Consider the following 13,455-nt stretch of genomic DNA (forward strand, 5'->3'; position numbering starts at 1 on the left):
CCCTTCTTCGTTTCCCTCAGTTTTTCATTTAGCCTGCTCACTGAAGACGTTTATAAATGAGGTAGGGGTTCATGGAGGGGGAGTAATTGGAAGGTTAGGAAATGCCATGGAGTCAAAACAAAAATAGAAATCAGGAAGTTACTAAACATGCAGTGAAGGGATCATAGCATGTGTCAGGTCAGCTGTCTGCAGTCAGCGTTGAAATAAGTATCCACAACCTTTTAAACGTGCACACATGCATTTCTAAGCATCCTTGCACAGGATACAAGAAACAAATAATGTGAGATTGGGGGATGGGAGTTTGAAGGAGATGCTTTAAGGGCAGGATACCCTACTAATATATTCAATGCCTGTCTAACAACAGTGTGACTGAGTTCATTTGAGTCTGTATCCACTCTGACTTGTCATATGGGTGAATAATACAAACCACTTTACGATGGATGTACGGATGGGCTACACATAATTACAAACAGCACAAATACAACATATATAGCAAAACGTATATGTTAGCTAGCTGCCAAACTAGCGCTCTATCAACATTAATAGAGTACTGTATAAACTGTACAGTATTGTTTAAAACTGAAATGGTTCATCAACATTACCTTTTATGACTTTTGGATCTTAAAACATTTCGCCACCTTTTGCTGCCGTTTGTAGTTGCCAAAAGGCAGCTTTGATTACCATATATTAACCTTCCTCCCTTATATAGGGATCTACACACTCAAACACCATTCCCTTGAGGCATCCTTCTCTGACTTACCACAAGTCTCCCATATATGACATTTCTTTAGCATTTCTTTTTTGTGCTGTTGGCTTAAATATTCTCATTGTGGTGCTAGGTAACCCACTTCCAACTGTAGGCTATCTATAAAGTGTTGTGTTTTTGTAAAATGCTGTTCCATTTTGATTTGAGATTGGCTAGTTATACCTAGTTTTTTTTTTTAGAAAACTTTTTTTTATAGAGCACAATGCATATCTTCCACTTGAGCCTGAACAAGAAAAGAAGATAAAAAAAGATGGTTATTGATCACTGCGTCTTTCACAACATTGAAAAAGTCTGTGATGTGCAGATGGGATGGCATCATTTCAATGTTTTTTTTCAATAGAATCCTTTGGCCTACTCTAAAACTTTGTCCCACATTGATATTGGTGATGTTTGTTCCTCAAAGCAAGAGTATGGAAGGTATGAATCATGAAAAGGCACTTTTCAAACTGGCTTTCATTCAGCAAACAAAGACAGTTCCAGAGATAGACTGAATGTATCTATGACTCACAAATAGGTGCACGGTTCTACTTGTTTTTACAGTCAAGTAAGTTCTGAAACAGGCTTGTTGACTGGCATACTGTCTACTCTTCTTTGTAATCATATGTTCCTGCCATTTGTCCCTGCTGTTTTTCAGAATCGGAGATGCTCTGAAGCTGTCCAATAAGGTGGACGAAGAAAAACAAATGGTAAATGGTCTTGTACTTATATAGCGCCTTTCTAGTCTTCTGACTACTCAAGGCACTTTCACACTACATTCACCCATTCACACAGACATTCACACTGATAGCAGTGGACATCTACATACCATCATTTACACACCCATGCGCAGCGCAGGGAGCAATTCGGGGGTTCAGTGTCTTGCCCAAGGACACTTCGACATGCAGACCGGGGGAGCTGGGGATCGAACCGCCGATCTCGCAAATGGAGGACGACCCACTCAAGAGCCGCCCCTCAAATGGAGACTTTGTAAAAAGATGTAGGCATCTTGCCAAAAATAAGCCACAACACAACTGAGAACACACACACACAAAAAGCCTTTGTTCCCTGCCTTTGTAGAGACCTCAGGAAATTCCATGGTATTTCAGAAATCCCATAACGACTAGGAGCCCTGCTATTCAGTAGGTGATCCCAACATCCCTCAGAACTAGAAGGACAACCACTTCACCTCCAAAAGGCCTTCTGGGGCTTATCTTCTCCCCACCTCTCACCCTTCCGCTTTTCCATTTATCTTGGCCCCTGGCATAAACCATTTCTTTACACTTTAATAATAAAAAGGAGAGGCTTTTCCTCTGAGGGACAGACAGAGTGCGCTAGACTGGCATATCAGTCAGCCTGGCCTGACAGGAGGATGAAGAGTGACAGCACTCACTTAAACCCCGTTGGCAGTGTCGCACTACCTGACACCTGTAACACACATACCTGTCAGGATCTGGGAAATGTTTGTGTGTGCGTTGAGGCACCAGAATGAGTCCTGTGTTTATCTATTGGTTTGTTTTATTTCATGATTGTACCTCAGTATGGGTCTGCATATATTGCATGTGCTCACGAGTGTGTGTGCCTAAATACGTATGTATGCAGATGTGTACATACTGGCTCTCTGAAGCCTCCCAAAGACGACTGGCACGGATGCTCACACAAAATGACGCCCCTATCTTGGCTTGACGCCTTAAAAATCTCTCGAGGGAGGCTTTCACACTCTCAGGCAGCCAGGCTCACAGATTTAGATCATGTTCATGGTAACTAAGCCGCTAGCTTCCAAACAAGCTTGAGTGGTCTGGTTAAACGGGTGTGCCTACTGGTGGTAACGAGGGGAAAAAAAACTGAAGAAGACTAGGCTATGTAGTATGTATACATTAGCTTCTAGTATTTTATCCTTAAAGCTCAAACCAATCACCCAACAGAGGTTTTCAACCTGTCAAAATCTGTCTGTGAAAATCTACCATGTACCTCATACTACCTCCTTGATCTCTCCAGAACATGATTCAAATGATAAATGCTGCCCTGGTAAAAACAAACATCAACTCAACTGACTGAACTGTCCTTGAATCCAGATATAGTATACCCCAGAAAGTTAATTTGGTGAAAAAATGTCAGTACTTGAAAAAAATTCAGTACTTAAAAAATATTTAACTCAATTACTTAATTTATGAGGCAAAAGTGTTAACATGAAACATAAGCCCCTTTCACACATGCACTGCAAAACTAAAATCATCAAGCCGTTACCATACCACAAGTGTATGTGAGAACGCAACTGTTCAAATCAGTGGGAACGGGCATTCAACAGACGTTACCGTCCCAGCTCCCTAGTACAAAGTTTAAGATTGCAGATCTTGAAAAATAAAAGTCCTCTGGTACTTCCATGCTTTTATTGGTGTGGACAAATGCACATGCTATAAATACTGAGGGGGGCATGTCCCCTGTGATACCCCCTTGGAATCTGCACCCACGAAGAAGGGTGATTTACACCAAGATGTCAATGAAAATGTCTATCTGATGAGACAAAGAGATTTGTAAACTTCTGTTGGTAAGGGGCTGATGCTGAAATCCTCAAATTCAAGGAATGGCAGGAGACTCGGTTGTTTAGGACCAAATTATGAACCGGCTCCATTGGCGCGATACTTTCTGCGTCACATCCTCCCTCCCTCACTCTCTACCCAGGTGCCACCCATTTCCTAAACCAAGTGGAGTATTTCTAGTAAGTGCGAATGCATTTGATACAGAGAATCTTCTGATGTGTGCTGCATGTGTGAAAGAGAAACTCCCGACGTAATTTTCCTGACATTGTCCAGGGTTCTCATGTGAAAACGGCTTTATCTTTGATAATTATGTCTAGCGATCTCAATAGGTATGACTATTTGAAATTTCATGGTTGAAATTTCATGGGTATTCAACTTTGTTCATCAAATTCAGAAACGGTAGCCTAGCAGTAACAGCTGGGTAAGAATGATTAAAAACCCCTAAGCAAGGTACCAGTTAACAACAGGCTGAAAAAGATTATGCTACTTTTATTGCTGCATTACCAGGGGTTCAGAAAACACAGCACCAAAAAAAATGTATCATTAAAGATTTATCCTTGTACTGACCTGCCCCTTTGGTCACCACCAGTTTGGGTTTGCTCCGGGCTCCATCCCCCTTGGTGGTGTACGCTGCCACCGTGATGGAGTAAGTAGTGTCCGGCTTGAGTCCTCCAATAACCATTTCCTATAAGAGAAAGGGAATAGACAGGAACAGAAAAATGTCAAAATGTGTCTTGAATGATGACTTGACCCCCCTTTCATGCAGCTCAAACTGCCTAATGCAGAATGTTAATTCATGTGAGGCGTCTCTTAGTCCTCTTTATTAATTTTCACGAGGCATGCATAAAAATAAATGTAATGTTTTCCTCCTGTGTAATGGGAGACCATTCCATTAAGTAAAACTTCAGAGTAGCCAAGGTTGAGGAGGGACATTAGGTATGTAAATGGAAAAAAAGTATTCCAATCAACAACTTAACTTTGTGATAAATGCATGATGAATACATCCTGCCCATTCACTGACAGTTTTTACCTCAGCCATTAAGTTTCCTTGAGCCCTCTTCAAAGAGAGGCTTCCGATCAATTCTAATGAATCTTTCAGGGGAGCATGTTTGAACGAATGCAGAATGAGGTTTTTAACAGGCTGGTTGGCAGAGAGATGGGAGAGGTCAATAAAGGTAAATGAGATATAAGTACTTTCTTGTACTTGAGATGGTATTCACGTAATGCAGATGGACAGGGGTTTCAAATCTGGGTTCAAAATAAGGGTATAAGGGTACAAATTGTTAAAAAAAAAGATCTCCAGTTGTGAACAGATATGACTAGGATTTTGCATATAGGTTTCAAGGGTCATACATGGATGTTATTTAAACTACTGTCACAATATTTTCAATAAAATAGATACAAAAGAAGTGATTGACTCTAATGCATCACATAGAAAAATAAAAAAATACTGTTTAAACACGCACACAAAAAAGAAAAAAAACACACCACCAGAGCACAAGACAAAACATACTGTATCAACACACAGCATGACACAAGTAGCATTAGCATTCCAGGCACAGTGGGCAGTGGATATTGCATCAGCCATCATTTTGTAGAAGCTAGCTGGCAATAGAAGTTTGTCCTTTTTTCCTTAGCGGCGTACAGAGATATTGTGGAAGTTGGCTGGCCAGACAGCTGAGGTGAAACCTCTGAGGCACTTTGTTATCCAAACGTATTAAATAAAGATTGGAGGGGTTGTGTAGACTCTGAATCCAACCAGGTTGATGCAATACCCACTGTTCATACCCTTTCGGCTACACAAAGCACTCAGGCGAAACTTCGTACTCACATATTCAGCTGTATCGTCCGTTTCCCACTAACCCCCCCGCCAAAGAGGAGAGCAAAGGAGAGAGAGTAATATTTTTTTTAAAGGAAGAGAGGGAAGAAAGGGAAGAAATAGGATTGTGAGAGACGGGGCATTAGAGGTTTGGGAGCAGAGGATTGCTATCAGAAAAAGGTCATTGGTTATGTGAGGTAAGGAGAGAGAGAGAAGCTGTTTGAAGGTTATGTTATGAAGAGCAGCTGAAAACAAGGCTGAGAGTTGTATAGATGTGTCTGTGGGCCCTGGAGATGTTTCACCATGTTACTGTGCAGCTAACAATAACCTACCCCAGTAAACTAGTTACTATAAATCATGGATAGCGGCATCCAGTTGTGATATCAAAGGTATAGTTCATATTTTTGTGGGGTTGTATGAGGTCTACACGGTTGTGTAGTGGTTAGCACTGTCGCCTCACAGCGAGAAAGTTCCAGGTTTGCATCCCGGCTGGGGCCTTTCTGTGTGGAGTTTGCATGTTCTCCCCGTGTCAGCGTGGGTTTTCTCCGGGTTCTCCGGTTTCCTCCCACAATCCAAAGACATGCAGGTGTTAGGTTAATTGATGACTCTAAAAAATTGCCCGTAAGTGTGAGAATATTTTCACTGCTTTACCTTACCAACATTGTTTAGCCTTTGTGTCAGGACTCCTACCTGATCTTAAAACTGTGGGCATGCCCATCACCAACCACTGTTGGTAATACAATGATTATGGATAAGTTCCTCATAAAACCCCAATTCCAAAAATCTGAACTATTCCTTTAAGATCTAGCTTTAAAGATGCAAATGTTTAATATTCTAACACAAATATGCAACTAAAAAGATACTTGTGTAAGCCATTCCTTATTGTCTGCAGGGTGTGTGCATTGGTTCTATCTTATAATTTTAGTTATTTAAGCTTATTCTATTCTTGGATCCATGGTCAGCTAAATATCAAAAAATGTCAATGTGATGCTGGTGGCATTTGGCCTGAATGGACCCATCATTCACATGGAAAAAAGTAGTTTATGATTCATACATCCCCAGACTACTGTATGTAGAATTGCATACAACTATTCTTTTTTTGTGTTGTTTACCCTATTGCTTTAAGGCTGCAATTTGCATTTGGATGATTGCTACCGCGCACAAAATTCTCATTTTGGCAGGATTCCTCAAACAAGTTTTGTAAAAAGAAAAAAGGCCATTATACGGGGCTCCATTACAATTCGTGCTGTCAGTGGAGGCTGATTTTTTGGTGAAATGTTTTCATGCCAATTTTACCCCCACCCCCCAGGCACAGAATACTGTAATCAGCATTTTCTTTTACTGTGTGCGTCTGATACAAGCACACAATCAGATCACTGCCATAAAGCAGGGTCTAGGCATTCCTAATAAAAGCCATGGAGGCTGAAGAGGGAGGACAAGATGAGTGAAGCTTTGATTACAGTTCTTGTTGTGGGCTGAGGGGAAAAGAATATTACAGCAATATGAAATGAAATCCAAAAGGGAATAGCACCCATATCGCTTCCCAGACTCTAGCAATATTTGCAAAGCCACAGCAGTTAGGATGAAGTACGCAATTTGCAGTCTGTGTGAGGAAAAAAAAGTTGGGCAAAGTTCCTTTGAAATGTCCACTGGGGTTTTAATCACTGTGTCAGTATAACTGGGTTGATTGAATCTGTTTGATTGGTGTCTCTTTGTGTCATGATTGAGAAACCAACTCAGAGGCAGACCTGGACATATGTGCAATTTAATGTGAGCAAAATCTAACATTGATGCATGTTATAAGCATAGTGCAAGCAAGTGAAATTTCATATTGTGTGACATAACTGACTTGTTCTAAGGAATGGTCATACCTGGGCATCGGCCAGCATGACATCCTTGATGAGGGGCAGGCCCCGCGACTCGCCATTTTCTACTCGTACATAGTGAACCTGGTAGCCACGGATCTGACCGTGCTGCTTGCCGGGTGTCAGGGAGCGCCACATCACCTTTAGTGCTGTGGAGTTGAGGACCTCCACCTCCACTCGCCTTGGAGGAGCCCCAGGGACTATGAGTAACAAAATAAACACATGTCAGAAAAATTCAGTTATATTTATTGCGGGATTAGATATAAGTGGGAATGTGAAAAAAATAGTGCAATAAACATAGAGTAAGGAGTGAAATTGCTCCACATCCTTCACGCTATTTATAAGAGCAATGCAGGATGAGAGGCACATGAAACTGTGTCATGACATTAATAGGTCCCTGACGTGAAACATACAACAACTGGCAAGAATGGTAATAAAAGAGCAAACACACTCCAGCGTTAGTCTTCCCACAGTATCATACCACCAACAGTCTCTCCTGTCTCCACCTCCTTTACAATGTGTGTCTTCTGTGTCTGTCTGCCATCAGTGGGAAACTCTCAGTCATAATGACAGGCCCTTTATGGAAGGCCTTGCTTCCAGGCCTTTTGGTGTGCCACAGACTGGCCCTTTCTGAGATGGATGTGCCATTAATGGAACTCCTCCACTCAAACTGCTTCCATTTGCTCGTCCACAAACACTTCAAGTCCCCTTCCTCTCCCCTAAATCACAACCCCATTTTCCCCCCATCTTCCCCAGGATCATGCACCAATCTTGTTTATTACCAAAATCTTTCTGCCTTTTAGCCGTGACTCTTATTTCTTTACCTGGCACTTCTCTGTCACATGTTATTATTGTAATGACACCAGGAAATTTTTTATAGCTATTGTCAGTGCGCTGTGGCTTTCACTCTTGTAATTCCTGTTACTGGTGTCTTTTAAAAACAGGCATGATGTGAAAGCATGTCTCTACCGTTGCCCTCGACTAGTTGTACATCCATGTCAGATAAATGCTCAGAATGCTGTGGTAATGGATGTGAAATGGATTGTGGAGAATAAAATGAAAAAAAAAAAGCCATCCGTCAATGATTCAGATGTGCTGTGACATGTCCAACAACTTTGCTTTTCAGTTAATGCATTTTATTGTTAAACTGCCTTTCTCCTTTGTCATTTATTTTCTGTATGATGTTTATTTTCTTTGCTATTTTAGAGTTGAGATTATTTTGACAAGCATATCGGCTTTTCTGTCTTTTCCAAACACTAGCTATATTTTCTGTGCCTAAATGGTACGCAGTGGTTGCACTTGTACAGGGAAGTGTATCAAATAACCAGCTGTATTTAGAACCAAAAAAATCAATTTATTTGTTTCATAATCTATTTTTAACATTTTCTGCATCCGACTACAACTGCACTTTCAAGTAAGGAGATTTGAGTTGCAACCTAAGTGGAAAAACAGCTGCTGGTTTAAACTCCAACACTCTGTTGCCACCGCAAATACACAGAGTGATATGGCCTTGTAGTGTACAGCACTCATAAAATACTTATGACTCTCAGCTGAGCAATGGGATACAGTTAAAAGCCTACAGATAGAGGCAGGATATGGGATGTGGCAGCTATTATGAATTACATTTGGTTAGTTATGTTTTAATAACAAAACACTTGAATTCCCAAGTTTGTTATCTCTTCTAAGTGTTTTCCTTTCCACTGGTTGAAACAGCTGTATGTGGTCTTGTTTCTTGTGGACAAAGATGTCGACATTCTTCTGAAAACAATTATGCCAAGACAAAAGTTATATACTTCCAATCTAACAAACAATCCCTTAATTTCTACATTAAGTTTAGCCTCTACACATAAGAGATTCATTTACCATCTTCGTCTGTGCGGCAGATCAGAGGCTCGCTCTCAGGGCCTGGCCCAATCGCAGTGAAGGCGGACACAGTGATGCGGTACTGGGTCCACTTCTCCAATCGCTGCAGAAGCACCTGCTCTTCAGTGGCAGGGACTGTGGGCTCCTCTGTGGGCTCCCCGTCGTCACTGCCGCCTTCTGACGGGCCCACCACCTCGTAGCGCACCCTATAACCCGCCAGGACACCGTTCTGACTCTTCAAAGGCGGGGGGCGCCAACTTACCAGCAGGGTGGTGGAGCTGGTGCTGCTGCACTTAATGTCTTGAGGGGGGGCTGAGGGCTCTGGTGAGGTGGAAAGGACAGGAAGGAAGGGGGTCGAGGACGGGAAAGGTAGGGTTGAAAAACAAAAAAATAAAAACATGGGAGAGATAAAGAAAATGATAAAAGGATAAAAAAACAAAACAATAAGAGCAATACAAACCAAAAATTGCAAAACAAAGACGGAGGCAAAATATGTTTAAAGTAAAAATATAATCGTCAAGCAAATGTCAACATATAAGGCATAAATGGACAATGGCACAAGCTTGTAATAATGAGTTTTTGTTTGCGTTAAGATGCATCAAAAACTTTGTCGTGTTGAATTTCTGCTAGAGTCTGACTTTTTCAAGAACAATGAGTTGGATGTACAACAAAATTGTGTCCTCCTATTGCAACACTAACATTTGAGGGTCTCCAGCCATAATTATAGAGCCCATTTGTTTGTTCTGCAATTAATTATAATACAGGAGGTGTATTAAAATACACCTTCTTAAGCTTTTCTAAAGCCTGTATTTAATATTCAGAAAATTTTGCGATGCACTGGCACATGTGCAGGGTGAACATATTCATTGTACATCTTATTTTGGGGCACTGAGCTGAAGCTTTAGTCCTTAAAGACTTCAAACTAGCAACCTGGTAAGCTGTAAACACTAAAAAATTCCTAATTTTACCCCACAGGGTCTCTACAATTATTGAAACCAGCAACTCAGATATCAACATGATGGTTAATGAAATACTGTCATGTTCATAAATACTGTTTATTCAAAAAGTGTTTAGCATCGTTAGTCCAATTGATAAAGAGTTCTGGCAGCCACTGTCATGTCCATTTACCTTGAATGAGCTTGGTTAAACAATCCATTGAAAGATGTTTGTCATTTTTCAAATCCAAAGTATAAGCTAGCAGGGAGACTACACATCTATCCTTTTTAATTTGTAACAGTATAAAAGCTTTCCAATACGGTGGCTGTTATTTGTGTATGAAGTGTTCTTCGAAAACATATTAAAACCTACACATCTGTGAACTTTCTAAATCAAATTCAATGCCTCTTGCTTCTAAGCTGTGCCAAGCTTTTACACAGCTTGTGCTAGTCCAGAGAGTGTGCTGTGCAGGGAGCGATAAAACGTTTCACTCCTCATCCAGTTTGGTTTTATACGGATAAAAGGACATGTATGAAATTATTTCTATCCAAGTCAGGTTTCCTCTTTCCCCCTGGTTTTGTGTGAGATATATTGCCTCCATCTTGGTGTGACAAACCCAGTTCATTATTCAATTTTTTTTTGCCTGTTATGTAAGGTAAAAAACAAACAAACACAAAAATAGAAAACAAAATGAAATACCATCAGGAAAAAAAGGCATTCCACACAGAGCAACTTAGGAAAAGAACACAAATGAAACCCAGGGAAACAAGCAGCATGTTCTCATTCCAAAACAAAGGCTGAAGAAATAAATTATGAACTGAAGGAGGGTACTGGGAAATGAATTTCTCTGTAACCCCGGTGACTCGAAAGAAAGAACCACAACAACAGTTAAGGTTCAAAATGACAACTCATGAAAAAAACACGAAATAAAATAAACAAAATACTCAGCATAAACATTTACGTTATGCCTAAACATAAAGTAAATGTAAACATTTGCACATTGAACATTTAACTTTTTTAAAAACAACAAACAAACAAAAAGAAATCACAAGCATTGTTTGCATCATACGTACCTGACTCCCACAAATACTAAATTTTAAGACTTTCTTACCACCAGCACCTGACTACAGAGCGCTTACTCTGTAGTCAGTGATCTGCAACACTTTCCCTCTCAGAAAGCATGCCATAAATGTTGACATTGATACCCGCTTTCAAAATTAGTAAATAACACCCTTTTTTTTTTTTTTTAACTCGTTGGGAGTTCATTTTGGAGTCATTTTGTGGTTATTGGGAGGGAGAGAGTTGCCGTAATGCTGTAGCCAGGGCTGTTTAATACACATGTGTCTTTGGGCCGGAGGGTCCACAAGACTGTGAGAAGGGAAGCCATAGGGGGGTAAACTCACTCCCAAGATATTCTGTTTTTCTGCAGTTGGCCGTGTGGGCTACACAGACAAGTATCCAAGTTAAAAATGTGTTCAAATAAATCCCATTTCATAGCCCTGTGCCTATGGATCTTTGTAAAGCTTACTGCCTCTTTGAGAGTGCCAAGACACAAGAATGGAGGCAACAGGACAGAGAGCTTGTATTTCTGAATTCATAAAAGTTTAACGATAATGTTCTGACTGCAGTGTCACTTTGGGTAGAACAGCTTAAAAAAACCCAACTAAAATAAACAGGGGTTCTGACTATGAGATAGTCCTCCTCCCAGGGAAGACTGAATGTTCCAACAAACAACAAACAGGGCAGGACCTCAGCCACAGTTCCCCAACCCTTCTCTGTGTCCAATGGGCTTATATACTTACGGTCTTACTGGATATTGAGCCTTTCAGCTTCTTTCCTTCGCTCGTATTGTATTTGCAAACTCCCCACGTCAAGAATGATTGCTCAGTTCTCAATCTTTGTGCTGCGGAAAAGGCTGTGAATCTGACAGGGGCCAGGCTATCACAGTGCACAGGCATCCTCATGCCTGATAACCGTTTAAGACTGGCTGAAGCGCAGCTTTAATAAAGTGCATACCCCATGAAGGCCACTGGTAGGATTATGGAAAGAAGAACTATACAACCACAAAAGAAGAAACTCAGATAATGCTTCACTTGAGGTTCTTTTGAATCTTCCCTGAAAGAGTTTCCTAAATGGTATTTGACAAATAATTAGTCATGTCTGCATTCATATCCCGCTCTTTGACTTTTTAGTCTTTTGCGATATAACTAAGAGCTCTGGGCATAAAGTGTGTAATGTCAAGTACTGCTGGCATACCTAATCATTATGACTTCCTTCAGATTAAAAGTGCAACATCCTAAGTGGATATAAATTACACACATTGCTAACAGTTTAGCTAAATAGGCCATTACTTAATGTATGCTGTCAACCCTTAAAATGGCACAGATTGCCAATGCTTTTACAATCAGAGTATAAGCACATGTCTGCATTTGAATTGTTTTTTCATTAGAAGCCTTGAATGACAGGATGTTCATATTTGTAAATCATTATGGAATTAATCCCCCCAGATGCCAAATGGCTGTGCTGTGGGTCACACAGATATTCCAATATATCTAAAAACCTCCTGCAATTACAGTAAGTGGGGAGGGGGAGCTAAACTGCTTGTTTGGCTAAATACAAAGGATTTAGAATCTGCCACTTTAATTTGAGAGATAGCACTTGACTGGCTACTGGCAGGTTCTAGGTATAATCTAAATGTGTAACAAAGCCTGACAATCCAGGGGCCTGGCTCATAGCTCATCGCAAAGCATGAAATTAATTCTGACGCTATGAAATGGGATTCTTATCTGTTATGCTGGGGCCGTGCAGTCCCCTAACACCCACTCAGGGTCCATCCCCGATCCCGTTAGCATGGCTTGCAACTAGGTAACAGCTAAAAGAATAGCAGAAGCCCTCCCAGCTCTCGGGTTGTGGACCCACACCGGCCACGTCTGAATGGTCTCACAAAATGGTCTCTCGACCTGGTCTGACTATTGCAGCCTACCCCAAGAGGCCTTGCTTCTGAATGAGGGTTACTGCTGCCAGTGACATCTTGTGAACTTATTTTAGCCTGCTAATAGCAATACTGACCAAGAAAAGTTAAAAGATTGTGTTGTTCTTTAATTTGAGGAGTTATTTCAGCATCACTCACAATGGAGCAAATAAGGACTGAGATCCATGAGATTTATTAGTTTTTGCAGTGACTTTTCACAAGTGCTTGACAGAGTAGTCCCCATGACAATAGCCTCTGGTAATGCTGCTCGGACTGAGCACAAACTTCAACAATTTGTGAACATTTTGTACCACAGAAGATGGACCATAAAGCAAACAGGGAAATCATGTTGACAGTCTTTTTTTTAACTTAGTGGAAAAAGGTTTCAGTCTGCCAGACAATGTACTGGGTTCAAATCCAGGTTGAAACAGTTCTGTAGTGCTGTGAGTAGAATATGGCAATAACAATTACAAAAGTCAATGAAACGATATTAAAATGACATGTAGTCATTGCTCTGTAAGGTGTTTTGTGTAAAATAATCCAACTGGCATAGGCACGTTTTTTTTTTTAATGCAGTGTATTTTGTGAACTTTAACATGAAATTGAGCTTCAGTCAAGCTTAAGTCAAGAAACTAGTAAATAAGGCTGGCTCTTTATAGTGTTTTGTAGGATGCAAGATTATTTTACTGTAGTGTATGGGAAGCATTTCTTAGTGCATG

At 40.7% G+C, this 13,455-nt stretch overlaps 1 protein-coding gene across 7 annotated transcripts in view; it reads right to left on the minus strand.

The window, feature by feature from the left end:
- ptprsa (protein tyrosine phosphatase receptor type Sa) overlaps positions 1–13,455 on the minus strand; it is a 239,391-nt gene that overhangs the window by 42,827 nt on the left and 183,109 nt on the right. For 5 of the 7 annotated variants that reach the window (XM_083940543.1, XM_083940548.1, XM_083940544.1 and 2 more), the window contains 4 exons: positions 8,830–9,150; positions 6,973–7,166; positions 5,114–5,140; positions 3,850–3,967 (listed from right to left, as the gene is read on the minus strand). In XM_083940543.1, coding sequence (XP_083796669.1) covers positions 3,850–3,967; positions 5,114–5,140; positions 6,973–7,166; positions 8,830–9,150 — 660 coding nt within the window. The remainder of the gene's footprint in view (positions 1–3,849; positions 3,968–5,113; positions 5,141–6,972; positions 7,167–8,829; positions 9,151–13,455) is intronic. The other 2 variants (XM_083940546.1, XM_083940545.1) reach the window with 1 other exon arrangement.

The sequence above is a fragment of the Echiichthys vipera genome (genome assembly GCF_963691815.1).
Source record: "Echiichthys vipera genome assembly, chromosome: 3".
In the NCBI taxonomy this organism is placed as follows: domain Eukaryota; kingdom Metazoa; phylum Chordata; class Actinopteri; order Perciformes; family Trachinidae; genus Echiichthys; species Echiichthys vipera.